This window comes from Gorilla gorilla, chromosome 17 (assembly GCF_029281585.2).
Source record: "Gorilla gorilla gorilla isolate KB3781 chromosome 17, NHGRI_mGorGor1-v2.1_pri, whole genome shotgun sequence".
In the NCBI taxonomy this organism is placed as follows: domain Eukaryota; kingdom Metazoa; phylum Chordata; class Mammalia; order Primates; family Hominidae; genus Gorilla; species Gorilla gorilla.
Window position 1 is genome coordinate 87,812,089 of NC_073241.2, and position 16,354 is coordinate 87,828,442.

The 16,354-nt window shown below is 47.2% G+C and overlaps 1 protein-coding gene across 2 annotated transcripts in view; it reads right to left on the reverse strand.

Annotated features, from left to right (window-relative positions):
- Window positions 1-195: 195 nt before the first annotated feature.
- ALPK2 (alpha kinase 2) overlaps window positions 196-16,354 on the reverse strand; it is a 146,573-nt gene continuing 130,414 nt past the window's right edge. Inside the window, exons 13-14 of one of the 2 annotated variants that reach the window (XM_063699252.1) lie at window positions 1,200-1,307; window positions 874-985 (exon numbers count right to left, since the gene is read on the reverse strand). In XM_063699252.1, coding sequence (XP_063555322.1) covers window positions 1,208-1,307 — 100 coding nt within the window. In that variant the 3' untranslated portion in view covers window positions 874-985; window positions 1,200-1,207. Of the gene's footprint in view, window positions 986-1,199; window positions 1,308-16,354 lie in introns of both variants that reach the window. The other variant, XM_019014169.4, reaches the window with a different exon arrangement.

Here is a 16,354-nt window from a genome sequence, read left to right on the forward strand (position 1 = left end):
CCTGGGTTTAGGCAGCTTGGGTTTAAGGAACAAAGTAGAAAGCAATGGAACCTAAGTTGTAATGAGGGGAAACCACAGATGCAAATATTTTGTGCTCTAGGAAACCTATTAGGAAATTACCAAATCCTGGAACAATGTAAAATACGGCACACACTCTAAAGAGCAAGTGTCTATAATGATATATACATCTTACACTTTTTGTTTAAATATGAATTTAATTAAACAAAATTGTAACTGGCTGTTGAATGATGGGAAATGGCTTCACGTCACAGAACCCACCTCCGGCAACAATAGCATATTAGACACCAGTGGAACAACTTGACCCAGTGAGTGAATTCGTGATTTCTGTTTACATCACAGAGGATGTGTCTAGAAATCCCAGGTTAGGAATGGCGGTGGGAAGAATTTTGGCTGTGAACAGACTCTTCTCAGCACCAGGTCCTCGACAGCACAACCATGTGCAAATACACAAATATACACATGACGTGAGGTTGGTAAAAATGCTAAACGTGTATATAAAGAATGGACTGTCTTTGAGACCAATCGTTGATTCAGTCTCCCCATAAACCTGGTCGCAAATCCTGTTCTGAAATCATTTGAGTGAAGACAGCAGGTGATGGGTTTAGAAGCATCTTGGCACACAGTCGGCTTGGAGTAAGGATTGCCACGCACTCTCTGCAGGCTGTATATTCTCTCCTGTGTGGCCTCAGATTTTCCCTGGCGAGATTGTGTGCTGCTAGCCAGTGGCCATTAGGTTACCCGGGGATGTTAGGTTTTCTTTTCGCCTGGTGTCTCAGGCCCTGTCTTCTTTACTGTCATAGAGTTTGTTTGAACTTTGCTTTTCCCAATGCTTGGCTGCTTCTGTTTCTGGTTGTTGTTTTGAAGGGATTTCAGTCCCAGCATTTTGCAATACTTGTTACACTGGTGTAGTGCTTTAAACTGATCAATGAAGGTCATGGAACAGTTGCCTTTAAATCCCTTGTACCTGTGAGTTTGGGTGGAAGGAAACATAGCTTTTAAAAACAGGACACTTTCATCAGTTTAAAAAGAAAAACTTGAAAGGGAAAACTAATGGTGCATGGAACATATATGAATTTCTGTTTTAGATAAGAATGGACACAGGATAGACACAACTATCAGTGAAGGTAAAAAACAAAGACTGTGGAAATAAGTAAAGGCAAAGATCCGCTGGCACGTACAGTGATGATCAAAGGCCTTGGAGTATCCAGGGGTCCCAGGTGCTCATGGTTGGAATGTACCAGCATTTTATTGCCCTGTTCCTCATAGCCACAATGACCAGTGCTGGGCTATTTTGATAAAACACAGATCTCTTAGTGATCGAAAGCCACTCCATCACACCGAGAAGTTCTCAATAAAGAATTTCAGAACTTTGGAACTGAAAGAAATTATTTTGTTTAGACCCTTCAATTTACAGTTGAAGAAATTCAGGTTAAGAGCTCATGAGACTACCCCAAGAAAACAACGCAAGTTGATGTAAGAGACAAGATTAGAATGAAGCCCTCTGAGTCTTTCTCCTGCAGCAGAGCTCACTCCCCTGGCAGCCCGCTTTGTCCCCAGGAGAAGAAGAATTTTTGTCTCTGGCAGAGCCTTTGTCTCCAGTAGGCCCTAAAAGGGTCCATGCTGACTCCTTGGCCAGGAGTAGTTTCAGGGGTTGTTCCTCTTGGTTGGGGCATTTAAATACTTAAATTATAAATGGCCATGTTTTCATGTCCCAATTATGGTAGGTTAGTGTGCTCCTTAAATGGACAGCTGCCCAGCCCCTAAGTCTCCCCAGCTATCTGCAGATGAACAAGATCCATCAAAAAACTGGTTGAATGTGCAGGCTTCCTGGGTTCTGGGCAGAATGTGAAAGGGTAGTAGGCTATTGCAGCTTGTTTAGTAGCTAGGAAAGTGACCCTGCAGGTCTTCCTGCCAGCCACCAGAAAATCCCCAAATCCCATGCACACACTGAATCCAGTCACAGCTCCTCACAGAGTGTGGAGGAGGCCAGTGAGCATAGTGCCAGCCACATACCCTCCCCAATAAGTGGTATCTCCTTGAGATGTCCAAGGGTCCTCCTTGTCACCGCAGATGAGCTCCTTTGTCAAAGGAATTTGCCTTCAACATGAATCCCATGGGGATAAACACTTTGAAGTAGCACATATGTAAACCTATGAGGTCCACGTTGCATTCACTCAGCCCCTCCCCATCAATGCATTCTCCACACTGCCACCAGAGTAACCTCTACAAAACATAAGTCATATCTCCTGCTTAAAATCCCATTGCTGTTAAAACGAAGACAAAATTCCTGAAACTGCCTGTGATCCTGCACTGTCTGGCTGCATCTCCCAACCCATTGACCTCTTCAGCCATTAGAAGTGTGTCCAAGCTCCCTCCTCCCAAAAGTTTCTGCCTGCGCTATTCCCCCTGCATGGGATGCTCCTTCCTCCTTTTTCTAGATAAGTCCTACTCACTTTATTTATTTATTTATTGAGACAGAGTCTCATTCTTGTTGCCCAGGCTGGAGTGCAATGGCTCAATCTCAGCTCATTGCAACCTCCGTTTCCCAGGTTCAAGTGATTCTCCTGCCTCAGCCTCCCGAGTAGCTGGGATTACAGGCATCCACCACCACACCTGGCTAATTTTTTTTTTTTTTTTTTTTTTTTTTTTAAGTAGAGACAGGGCTTCACCATGTTGGCCAGGCTGGTCTCAAACTCCTGACCTCAGGTGATCCACCTGCTTCGGCCTCCCAAAGTGCTGGGATTACAAACGTGAGCCACCATGCCCGGCCTTTGCTCACTTTAAATTTTCAGCTCATTTGACCTTTCCAACCAAGTCACATCCCCCTGTCATAGACTCTCCTGGACTGTGCACCTCCTCTTTGTGGCACGGTCACACACATAGTCTGACATCTGTGAGTGGATGAGATGGTTAATTTCTGTCTCTCCACTCTGTAAATTCTGTGATGGCAGAGGTCACTCTTTGCTCTCCACCGTACCCCAACACCTAGTCCAGTGCTTAGTAAATGGCAGAAACTCAATAGAGGATAATTGAAAAAAGAGTGGGATGCTTTTATTTTAGTGGTTTTTCAGAATGCGTTTTCATTTGTCTATTCTTGTGTTGACCTGTATCAGTGCTGTGTTCTTTAAAAATATAGTCACATGGGAGGAAGGGACAGCAACTTTCCTCCCTCCCTTCTCTAGAGCGCACCTAGCCAAGCACTGTGCTTGAGGCTACGGATTCAACAGAGAACACACAAGACATTGACTCATGTTGTCCAGTGAAGAAGACAGATATCAAGTCATTACAGTGAAATATGATGAATACGATGCAGGGGAAGCATTGCTGGCTGGTAAACCTGGACAATAATTGGTGGGCTAAGTTTCTGTCAGTTTCCTGATCTCCAAAGTGTGAATAATAATAATGCCCACTGAGGCGGGTGGATCACGAGGTCAAGAGATCGCAACCATCCTGGCCAACATGGTAAAACCCCAACTCTTCTAAAAATACAAAAATTAGCTGGGTGTGGTGGCATGCGCCTGTAGTCCCAGCTACTCAGGAGGCTGAGACAGGAGAATCATTTGAATCCAGGAGGCAGAGGTTACAGTGAGACGAGATCGTGCCACTGCACTCCAGCCTGGCGAGAGCGAGACTTCGTCTCAAAAAATAATATAATAATAATAATAATAATAATAATGCCCATAGGGTTGTTAAGGGGATGAAATGAGAAAAATCCATAGAAACCACGTAGCTCAGAGCATAACACAGTAAAGATTCAACTCATGTTGATCATGCTGTTATAATTATCAACACTACAACTGATGCAACTGATGCGGGCTTCCTGTGGAAGAGACTTTGAAGCTGAGAGTCAAAGCTGAGGGATTTTCCAGGTAAAGGGTAGGGGCAGAGGGTGCCTGGCATTCAGGACCAGTGACATGTAGGGCCCAGTACAAAACAAAAACAGGCTCTTTGTTCAAAAAGTATTAAGAATTTCAAGACAACAAGCACAGAGCATTAAACCAAACACAGGGCCCTTCTGAGTGTGAGGTCCTGTGCACAAATTGCACACGCATGAAACCAGCCCTGCCCGGTGGGAGAGAGTGCTGGCCATTGTTGCTTAACAGGGCCAAAGGCAAACTGGCAAAAAGAAGTCTGTAATGCTGGCATGTTGCGGATTCTGTAGCTGTTATGATTCAAGAAATCAGGCCTCCTTCATTGGCTGGTAGAAACTACCAGAATGGAGAGAGTTTTTTCCCTATGCAATCCAAGCTGGGTTTTTTAAGCTCTTAAGGGCGTGAAAGGTTTCCTTCCTCTCGGAAGCTAAAGCGGCAGCCTGCAGCTCCACCCTGCCGTGATTGTTACAAATCCAGCTGCCCCTCCTCCTCCTGGCAGGGGAACTGCTCTGCCCCTGGGAGCCCACAGTCCATGGCCTTGGGAAAAATGACTTGGTTTCTAAAAGCCAAGCTTTCTCATTGAAGAAAAGGTCAACCAAAGAAAGGAGTTGAATCTGGCAGAGTGGGAAATCGTCTACTGCTGATGGTATCGTTTTTACATCTCTATCTTCCTCTGCAGGAGCTCCCTGAAAGGCTGAAATGTCAGCTTGTCAGTGTTTCCTGTATGCCTGAGCGCTCTCTGCCTGGTGGGACGCGGGGCCTGCTCCGTCAGGATGGATGGTTTAATCCCACCTGCCACTGGGGGGGACCCCGGTTGCTTCACACCAACTCCTGAGCTCCTCAAATGGGGAGTGTCACGAGTGGGCAGGGGCAGCTTCCCTGTCTGAGCACGTTGGAAACAAGTCCCGGTCATTTGCATCAGGACTGCCTCGAGGCTTTTCAAATTCAGACAACATCTGGTCTCTGCAGAGAAAAATAACTAATTCACACTGTGACCTCCCAGAAAGATCACCACTTGGTCCTGAAGCACTCCCTTGCCGGCAGGTGTTAATGCCAAGTAAAAAGAGAGCCCCTGTCTAATAGTCTCCACCTCCGGAATGGAAAAAGCTGAGCTGGGTCAAAGGAGCATGACTTCTGGGTAGACGTCTTTCAGGAATCTGCCTCCTTCTCCACCTCCACTTAACCTCTTTCTTTAGACCCTTGCAGAAAGCTGGAGTCAGGCAGCAGAGGCTAAGATGGCTGTGCCTGGGCTTGGTGAGGCCAGAGAGCAAAGGCATCTCTGCACCATCTCAGAGACCCTTTCTCAGCCCTTAGCTACCTTCGAGCCCCAGCTCCAGTGGGCTCTCTCCGCACCATGAGAGGACATCTCTCCAACCTCCTCCCTGCATCTTCTTGAGAACTAGACACCCCTCTCAGAGTTAGGGGTGTATGCGCCCCATCTTCTCTGCACAGATTATGATCTCTCTCAGGACACTGCTTTATGCCCAGAACGCCTGTCCAGGGGAGGCTTTTCAATGCGCCCCATCTTCTCTGCACAGATTATGATCTCTCTCAGGACACTGCTTTATGCCCAGAACGCCTGTCCAGGGGAGGCTTTTCAATAAGTGTTGAAAGAACAAAATGAATGGGGCCCAGCTCCAAGCTCAGCACTACCTTGTCTCCACGCCACATTTCTGAACATCTCTTTCTCTAATTTTCGACCCTCAACTTGGCCTGTCAGACAGTGTTGAACTTCCCTTTCCCTATCTTTCTCAGGTGCAGATTTTTCTTTGCTACCTAGCATTTACAGAAATTACAAATCTTCCTCCTTTCTCAATTTGGTCTCTGTCTCAGCCAGGATGTTGGGCTGCTGCTTTGACCTGTTCTCACAAACTGACAGCCATCACCAAGGCCATTGCCCTTGCCCAAGAAGAAAAATAGGGCAACACCCTTTGTGTTCTTAGATTGATTACCCCAGATTCATTCAAAGGACATGAATTCAATGACATCAAGCTCTCCTCTACCCAAGCAATGGGAAGTGCAGGTTTCCCTGCTAGTGACCCACCTTACATGCGACATGTGCCACCCGCTGCCTTGAGGGTTGAATCTGGAGCTGTTGGCCATCTCTCCAACAGGATCACCATTGCAGAAACTCGCTATCCTTTTCATGTTGGATAGATATAGGGGGTTGAGTAGCATCCTTGCCCACCCCATCCCCAAAGTCATGTCCTTCGCAGAACCTCAGAATGTGACCTTATTTGGAAATCACGTCATTACAGATGGAATTTCTTAAATAAGGTCACACTGGAGCAGGGGAGGCCCTCAATCCACTGTTACTGGTGTCTCATAAGAAGATGACAAAAGACAGAGACACACAGGGGGAATATCATGTGATGTTGGAGACAGAAGTTAAAGAGATGCGTCTATCAGTCAAGGAACTCCAAGGATTGCCAGCAAACCCGGAAGCCAGAGGAGAGGCATGGAACAGACCCTCCCTCAGAGCCTGCAGAAGGAGCCAACCCTGCCAACCCCTTGATTTCAGTCTTCCAGCCCCCAGAGCTGTGAGACAATCAATTTCTATCACTGTGAGGCTCTTGGTTTGTGGTCATTTGTTATGGCAGCCCTAGGAATCTAACATAATGGAATAAAGAATCTTGTATTTGAGATCTTTTTCAAATATTTTCATTTTTAAAAATCTTAACTCTATAGAATTTTACTAAATGGGTCTTTTTGTCCTTAACCTCTAATTAGTATAATTTTTTAGCCTATCTCTTTATGTGAATCTATCCATCCTCTCTCACAGTGTCCGGAATTGGAACACTAAATGTACTCCACTGAACAGCATTCAGACCAGGCACACTGGCTCACGCCTGTAATCCCAGCACTTTGGGAGGCTGAAACAGGAGGATCGCTGGAGCCCAGGAATACAAGACCAGCCTGGGCAACATAACGAGACCCTATCTCTACAAAACAAAAACAAAAACAAAATATGAACAGCATTCAATATAGTCTTTTCTCAACTATATTCCCCCTGGATGAGAGTGGTCCCTGCGAATGACCTCGAGACCCTGTTAAAATGCTGATTTGGATTCAGTAGGTCTGGAGTGGGGTTGGAAGTTTCTGCATTTCTACCAGGCTCTGGGGGATATTGATGTCACTGGTCCAGGGACCTCCTCTCCTTTGAGCAACAAGGAGATAAACTACTCAAAAGTGGTGATCTACACTCATGTCTATTTGACTTTGGAAATGCCTTTATATTTAAACTGGAACACAAGTATATCTTATGTTTATGAAGTTAGTGAGTTAGTGTCAAACAATCTAATAAAGTCACACTGAAACATCCCACCTGGGGAGGAGCTATGGAGGCTGTTTCCACAGTCCTGCCCTCACTCAACAAAGATTTATTCAAGATTTGCTATGTGTTAGAAACTGTGCCAGGCTGATGTCTTGCTTAAGAACAATTCCTCTCTCCTCTCATCCTAATAATGAATGGCATAGCCTTTCAGACTCACACAGAAATCACCAACTGATAGCAGCAGGGTGACTGCTTTCTCTCTGGGATCCGCTCACAACCGTGCTGGACAATGTATTGGCTCCAAACACACCTGGAGAGCAGGGGTGGAGGAAAGTCACAGAAATTTCCAGCCCTGGCTGAGTTAGAGAAACCAAGGTTCTTGGCTGGCTTAATAAAGGAAATGGAGACAGGCAAGGCAAACCTACTGAAAAGTTTTCCTGCACTTTGGTAACCCATTAGACGCCAACCAGAAGCTACATTGAACAGCTTGAGTTTGAGATCCTTTCTGAAGAAGTTTTAACGCATAGGGAAAGGCTACAAGGACAAGGAATTCGAGGTCAGGATGGGGGTGAAGAATTGAAACAAAGCCATGGTCTGGTGTGTGATGTGTGTGTGTAAAATAAAGCCAGGCTGGACTTAGGCTCCGGTAGAACAGATTGTCACCTGCATGGAAAGGGAGGGACATGGGGAGCCTTCCACCTGGAAACAGCAAGAGATTCCCGGAGTGCCACTCATACCCTTCATTTTTCGTGTGTACGCATTGATTTCTTCATTGATCAGGTACCAGCTGTGTGCCAGACACTGTAGGGGAACTAAAAGGAAGTAATTAATAAGCGGAGCAGCACTTTCCCAAAAGCGGCCATCTTGGAGCAAGCTGTCACATCTCAGCGGGAGGAAGTTCTGTGGAAACGCGGAGGGAGCCATTTTCACACTGCTGAGCAGATTCCTACAAGATTTCCTACAGGAAAGATGGTTTGGGGTTTATCTGGCAGAGCGAACAACATGGTAAGGTTCAGAGGCACGTTGTGAGCCAGAGCAGGTGTTCTGAGGGGAGATGCCGTCGGAGGATGTGTGAAAACGTTTCAAAGCCATGCTGTGCCATTTCTCCTGTGGCATGCTGGTTTCCAAAGTACGTTCTCATGAGCAACAGTCCCACAAGAGTCTTTGAAATTCTGTGATGTAAATGCTGTGAGAAATGCTATCTGATATCTCTCCTAGGCTTGGTATGGTAGGTAGCTCACCCTGTAATCCCAGCACTTTGAGAGGCCAGGGTGAGAGGACTGCTTGAACCCAGCAGTTTGAGACTAGCCTGGCAACATAGTGAGACCCCACCCCTACAAAAAAAACTTAAAAATAGCTGGGTGTGGTGGTGCATGCCTGTAGTTCCAGTTTCTTGGGAGGCTGAGGCAGGAGGATTACATGAGCCCCAGGAGTTCGAGGCAGCAGTGAGCCGTGATCAGGACTCTACACTCCAGCCTGGACAACAGAGAAAGACCCTATCTCAAAATAATCATAATAATAATAATATCTTTCCTTGTCCCTAGGACATTCAAAATACACATCAGCTCTTTAAAGACCCTATGAAGTCTCACACTAAAGAAGTCTCCTGGCTGGGCGTGGTGGCTTATGTCTGTAATCCCAGCACTTTGGGAGTTGTAATCCCAGCAGTTTGGGAGGCGGAGGCTGGTGGATCATGAGGTCAGGATATTGAGACCATCCTGGCCCCGTCTCTACTAAAAATACAAAAATTAGCTGGGCGTGGTACCGTGTGCCTGTAGTCTTAGCTACTCAGGAGGCTGAGGCAGGAGAATCGCTTGAACAAGGTTGCAGTGAGCCAGGATTGTGCCACTGCACTCCACCCTTGGTGACAGAGTGAGAGTCCGTCTCAAAAAAAAAAAAAGAAACTTCCTAAACTTATTCAACCTAGGGTTTCCCAAAATTACTTGACAACAGAAATCTTGTTTCACATAATTACTTTGAAAAGCACTTTTAAAAATTCATGGAGCTTTTGAGGGTGGGGACATGGTAGTGTAACCAGATCTGTGTTTTCTAGAGAAGTTGTCTCCCTTGAGGATGTCTACCAGGTGACCTTCTCTTGGGGCAGGTAACCTTCAGCAACTTATCTGAACAAATGCCATCTGAGCCACCACTGCCCCTCCCTGGGCCAGTCAGGGGAGCCTCCAGGCAATTCGCCCCTGCTTTCCACCTGGTCCAGGTGGTGCAGGTCAGATCTTGTCATGGCCAAGCAACTGCTTGGATGGCCCCATCTCCCTCTGAACAAAGCCCAGCCCCTCCCCTTGCTTCCTGGAACTCTCTGCCCTTTTTGCCCAGTGCTATGGCCCCTCCCTCAGGCCTCAGTTGAAGCCACAGTCCCAGCTACCCCAACAGAAACCAAGCCCTGGCTCTATCTTCCCTCATAGCCTCCCTGGCTGGAGAAAAAAAAAAAAATACAAAAAGTTCCCTCTTTCTGCAGAAAAATGTGAGAGGAGGGCAGAGGTGCCCCACCTTCAATGAGTCTGGTCTCTGTGTCTGCTGGCAACATATTCTAGAATCCCTGTACATTTGCACAGTTCCTACTCTCATTGCTTTTGATGGCACCCTCAACCAGGAGGTTCTGTGAGACAGGAGTCCCGAAGAAGAGAGCTCAGAGAGGAGCCCAGGGGAGGGGGAGAAGCACTCATCTACTATGGGTGCGTTTTTGAGGTCACATGAGTCCCATCCCCATGAATATGCAGGAAGCACACAGTCCATTCGTTAGTATCTGAAATGGAAACGAATTGAAGACAAAGAACCGTGGAGGGGGCGTTGTAGGTAGACACCCACTAGATAAGCAGCCTGAGATTCGCCCACTGTCCTAAGCCCCAGAGCTCTGATCCCCAAAGGGCTGTGCTGGTTTTATCTGCAAATGGGAGTGAAACCACCTTTCCAGAAATTATAACTGAGAAAATTGTAACAGTGAAAGAGATCTGACTGAACCGACTCCATCTTGCTTCTCACCTCCAAGCTCTCCTTGTTCTTTCCTGGGCAGAGGCCAAACTAACTTGGGGAGGAACTTAGTTTATAGTTTGACTTTGAAACAAAGACGGTAACAGCCCTTTCCCAAAACAAACTCCCTTCTTGCCTGGGAACTAGACTGCCTTTGCAGGACTAACAAATTAGCCAAAAGATTAGAAATTATGGTTTAGGAGTCATGCAGCTGGAGGCTACAAGGTTCTAAACCTCCCCAGTTTCTCCTAGGGATGACATCGCAATTGTAAAACCTAAGCCTGGTGCTTGAGATGTTTTTCAGACCCTGTCCTCGATGGATCAACTGGCGCCTCCCAGATCAATAAACTGGCTCATTTAGTCTTGTGGCCCCCACCCAGGAACTGACTCAGCACAAGAGGACAGCTTTGACTCCCTACGATTTCGTCTCCGACCTGACCAATCAGCACTACCCCCACTTCCCGACCCCCAATCCCCAAATTTTCAGGGAGACTGATTTGAGTAGTAATAAAACTTCAGTCTTCCATACAGCTGGCTCTATGTGAATTAAACTCTTTCTCTGTTGCAATTCCCATCTTGATAAATCGGCCATGTCCTGTCTAGGCATACAGGCAAGGAGAACTTGTGGGGCGGTTACAGGAGCCTCTGCAGGGCCACAGGGCAGGTAATTGAGGTGAGGGAGAAGCGCGTCAGCATTCCCACTAGGTACAGGCTTTTTGAGAATTCACCATTCAGAGGAGCAGCTGGGCTGACGCCCTGGGTGGTGGTGAGTGTGGGTAGAGGCAAAGCCACATTTCCAGTGTGCTCCAAGTTGCACAGCGAGGGCTGCAGGGCCTTCCGTATTGACAAACTCTGAATCCTCACGAGGGGTGCTCACCACTCTGGAACATCACTCCGCCGTTAGTCCCTCATTGTTTTCCCACAGGCTCCTTGCCCTCTGCCTTCAAACAGGCAAGGTCTCTTTAGACACACACACACACACAACACAACACACAGAGGCAGACACACAAAGACACAGACACAGATATACACACAGACACACGCACACACATACACAGACACAGAGACACACAAAGACACGCACACAGACACGCACACAGACACATATACGCGCACACACACACACACGCACACATTCCCCACACCTCCTTTTCTGGCTACCTTCTAGACTTTTCCTTGTCTTTAGTCGACAAACTTGTTCAGTTGCTGGCATCTTGGCAGCACATTCCCTCTGATCTGTCATGAGGCTCCCACCTGGTGACACTACATTGGCTTAGACCTTCCTGAAGGCAGTGATAACCTTTTTCTTGTCTATTCTGGTCTTCACCCCATCCTGTCCGCTCAGGCTCCGTCACCCCAACCCTCTCGGCCATCCCTGTACCTGCCTCGTGCCTCTGTCTCCTACTGGCCACCAGTCTGTCCTGCAGGGGTGATCTCGAATCTACCAGACTTCTCTAGAAGTTCTCTCTGTTTAGACTCATCTCTGAAGCTGGGTGACAAGCGATGCAGCACCTGTCCCTGAGTCCTCAGGTCCTGGGGAATGGACTGGGCAGGGGGACAACTAGGGAATAGGGTCAGGAGTGGGAGGAACCCATGGATCCCAATACCAGACACTTCAACAGAACTGTCCTTTGTAAGACTTCTGGGTAGAGGCCAGGAGACTGCTGTGCTAGTCCCTCCATGGAGGGGGCACGTCCTGGCTGGCTCTGTTGGGCCTGGGAGACTCCCCCATACACTGAGAGCACTGCTATAGTAGGGTCTGCCTTGCCAAAAACTGCGAAAATCACCACTGTTCCCTTCAGACTTCCCTTCAGCCTCCAAACTTCCTTAATGGCAAAGACTGGCCACATAAATCAGCCAGCGGGCCAGCCAGCCCTACTACAGAATGGCCTGACCGGATGAAGATGGGATGCAGGTGGCCTTCCAGGACAGGTGACCATGTGGCAGGCGGGGACAGGAGCTATCTGGGGCATAAAATTGCCTTTCTCAAGCTGACAGGCCTGTGAGATTGGTTCGCTGATGCCTGGCATTGGGGACTCAGCTGAAATGTTTGGTGTTCTATAGTGACATGGCCCTGCTATGAGACACTTCAAAGGCATCAGGAATTCTGTTCCAATGTCCCTTTGTTTCCTCTCCTGGCAGACTCATGCATTGCTTTAAATAGTCTGCCTGGAGTCACCACTCATGCACATAAGCCTGTTCTCGGGGCGTGTTTCTTCGGATTAGATTGTTTCTTCCCACCTCTAAGTTTGTTTTGGCCCTTCCTCTCCAGGTACGGTGGTGGCTCGGCCTTGTGACTGGGCAAAGCATCCCAGGTGGCTGCCATCCCCTCCATCTGCTTGTGGGCATTGAGGGCAGAGCCTTTCTTTTGGAACTCAGCTTGGCCAACTGTGGGAGTCTATTTTGATCTTTTCTCCTGTTCATGGCCAGGACCAGAGCTAGGCATGCAGACCCCAATGGAGCCTGCTTTCTCAAGGCAACTGTCCTCCTGCTACATGAATGAATCATCCAGGCTTCTGTCCAGGGTCTCGGGAATTTGGCTTCCATGTCAGGGATGCTTGACACAAGCCGCACATCCTTAAGCCTCGTCGTTCCTTCCTCCGAGGGTAGAAAGATGCAAGGCTGGCTGGCAGCCACTGCGAGGGGTGTGCTTTACGGCTGTCCATATTAATCTTATTTTGGTCTAATGCTTACTGCCAGGGAAGAAATCTGCTAATGGTACTTTTCTTTATTTCAATCTGGCAACAGGAAATTGGCTTTTTAGGGGAGACTACAAAGGGCAAAGTATTGGTTCTGGTGCCCTCTGGTGGTTGAATTGCAATCTCGTCGCCTCCCCCCGGGAACTCCCCGACTGGCTGGAGAGAAGCATGAGTTTGCAGTTCGGCTCCACTGCACGCATGGCTTTAGATCGGTCTGGAGTTGGTTAGATTACGTTTCCAAATCTCCAGTTATAAAATTAGGCCTTTTTTCCTTGTGTAATTTCCAATCAGAAATTTGTTCAACGGGTTAGTATCTTGGGTCTATCTAGAAAATGGATTACTGGATGTCAAAACAATCTTACTTGCCATACTTTGTAACCTGAAATTTTTGTACTCAACATTTGCCAAAAGATTGAGGTGGCTGAGGTACAGGGAATGTGTTTCCAGACATATTTATATCTCTGGCTCCCAAGAGAAGTATGACATACTCCTGTTATAAGGAACATACAATGAAGTAAAGTTGAATTAAAATGAGTAAGTCATGACAATTGTCTATTATATTTTATGAGATTAGAGTAATTACTCCTGAAATAGGATCATAGTCTTTGACTTCATTGAACAAGACAGCAAAACAGGTTGCATGACTGGGGTGTCAGCAGCCAAATACATGGTCCTGATTGAGACATATGGGAATTTTTTTTTTTTAAATGACACACGGAGCACTCCTTCTTATGATGGTGCTGTTCCCCCAGCTGAACCCTGCCAGGTACCAGCACCCCCATAGAACTTGGCGACTCTCCCTTTGCATCATGAATGAACTAAGCTCACTCACAGTTGCTTGCTAAGAATCAAGAGAACTTGCTCGATCAACCCTTATTCCTCCATCTTCTCTCCTGCTGTCTGCAGTCTGTGATGCTCGCCTTCCTTTCTTCCCCAGCTCATTTGCCTCCCATCTGGACTTTCCTGTCTGCAGAGTGCCCTTGAACTTGAGCCCTTTCCAAGTCTGTTCTCATGAGTTAGCTCCCTTATGCAGCTTTGACATTCACCGGAGAACTTTTTCAATTGTGCCTCGCCTCCCAGCATTGAGGATCTGCCGTTCACTTTGGGGTGCTGACTTCAAGCAGGAAAGACTTCTTGACTCCTGCCAGCAAGCAGGCTGCCCCATGCCCCATGCCCCATGCCCCATGCCTCCTCACCTGTGAAGTGAGGAGGTCGGGCTTGATCACTGGTTTCCACTCCAGAGGGGTTCCCAGGAGCCTCTAAAGAGGTCTCTCAACCACCTCTTATGCTCTGTTTGGAGAAGTTTTCCCTTTTCATCAGTTTTTCAAACTGTGATTATAAGATATATTTCTTTTGGAAAAAAAACTGTGGCTTAAAAGGTAAAGTTTAAAGAAAAGTTTTTAAAAAACAAAAGACAAGAAGATCTAATATCCCTGCCAAAGCTCTCAAACACTTCAGAATCTCCTCCTCTCCCAGCTCCTGCTCCCTGGCCTTTCCTTGGGTGGGAAGGCAATGAGTAAGTAATACTTTATAGACAGCATTCTGCACTGGGCTCCAGCCGTCAGTGCTTCTAATGGGTCTTGGGCAGCTGTCCCGGGCCAGATAAGTCACATTAAAGCTGAGAACAAAACCAAAGGATTGGATTTCTTTTTAAATCAGGAGGAAAAAAAATGTACCATTTGAAGCTCCCAGTGGGTCCGGGTTCCTGGAAGCTGTTGACTTGAATTTAAAAGATGTCTTAAATAATCACGACCATCTTCATTTTTGAAACTTCTTGGGCAGGTTTCTTCTTTGTTTTGGTAGAGAGTTGTTCTAAATAACAGCACGAAATTTGCCTACTCTGGTGTCAGGCTAAGACATGAGGAGCGAAGGGAAACTAATATTTATCTAGCTCACTTCCAGTTTCAGGGGCTAGGTGTAGATTAACTGGGGGAATACTCAGGGCAAGCCGGAGTGTCCCCATGCTGTACATCACTGACTTTAAGAACTTAGTCACATGCCCACAGTCACACAGCTGGTATGATGAGAAGCCAGGATTCAAACTAGGGCTGGCTGATGCTTGCATCTGCAAGGTTCTGCAGAACACATGGAGCCTGGAAAGGAAGGCTCCGTTTGGAAAATCCTTCTGGGGTCCAGAAGCCTCCATAAATAGGGCACCATATAATTTATCTTCTAAATGGGTACACTTGTTCAGGATCAGTGCTAAAGCGTATGGGATGTGAGGACATCAGGCATAAAATGGTACCATCATGGGGAAACTGCAATAGACGTTCATCCCCCTCATCAGGTAGGCTAGGCAAATTCCTACGATGCCAAGAAGCGAGGCTACTATCAGGAGAAATGGAAGCAGCAGCATCAGGGTATGAACTGGGTCTCGCTCTAAATCCCTCATTCCTTCCTCCCCACTATATGATAATCCCTCCTAATGTGCTGTCTTCACAAGCCCAAGAACACGCCCAATTCCCTGAAGTGTATGCCAGCCAGGTCTCTGGTGAGCACAGGGGAGAAGCCTGGAGACAGTCCCAACATAAAACTTCATCATCACTGAGCCATCCCAGGGAAAAGGTCCAAACCGCATTCTGGTTCTAAAACCCAACTGGAAGCTTTGTGCAGTCAGCGAGAACTTCATGAATCAGACTTACTGACCTGGAGGTTAAAAGAAAGAGCGATCCCCTTCCTACTTTTTCAGATTCCTCTACTTCTCTCTGTCCTTTATTGAAGCTGAAAATTAGCATATTTGTTGGATCCTGGCTGACACTGATGGTCTGAAGTAAGCAGAAAGCTCCCATGGATAAGTTGTTCTCAGCCTTGGGAAAGGAAGCTGGATTCATCCCACCACTTTATTTTCTGTGTTTCTGATGCTTTGACATCTTGTGCCTTACTGGCCCTGGAGAGACTTTACTCCTCTCAGGGCTGCCATATTCCTAGAGAGAGTAAATGATCACCTTCCAGAGAGCCTTTCATATATATGCAAACCAACCAATCCAGAGCCACACCCCTAATACCTCCTCTGTGGTCTCTCATACTGGGGCCACTGTCCACCTGCCCTAATCACCCCAGTGCAGGTACCAGACACTAGGGCCAGCCCTATGTCCCAGAGACTGCTGGAAAATGTCAAATTAGCCAATCCTAGGACTGTTTATCCTCCCTCACCTATTCCTTCCCGAATAAACCATAATATTCTTGCCTGCATTTTCCCCTCACTTCCTCTGCCTCCCAACTGGCCCTGCTGCTTCTTAGATGGCCCCTGGTGGCCTGGTGCCCCCTCTTGGCAGCTGCAAGTAACAAACTAGCTTTTCAATGGCAACTATCTCCTGATCTGTTGACCTTACGATACCTCATACTAATAAAACCTACATTTTGAAATAGAAGCCATCCCCTCCAAAAGTCATGAGCTCTCTTTTCCTCCCCCTTACAGATGGTCTTAGTATGTAGGAAGAGCAGGAGTGGGCAAAGGCGATGGTGGTTCCAACACAGAATTGCATCTTCACCAAGAACAACAA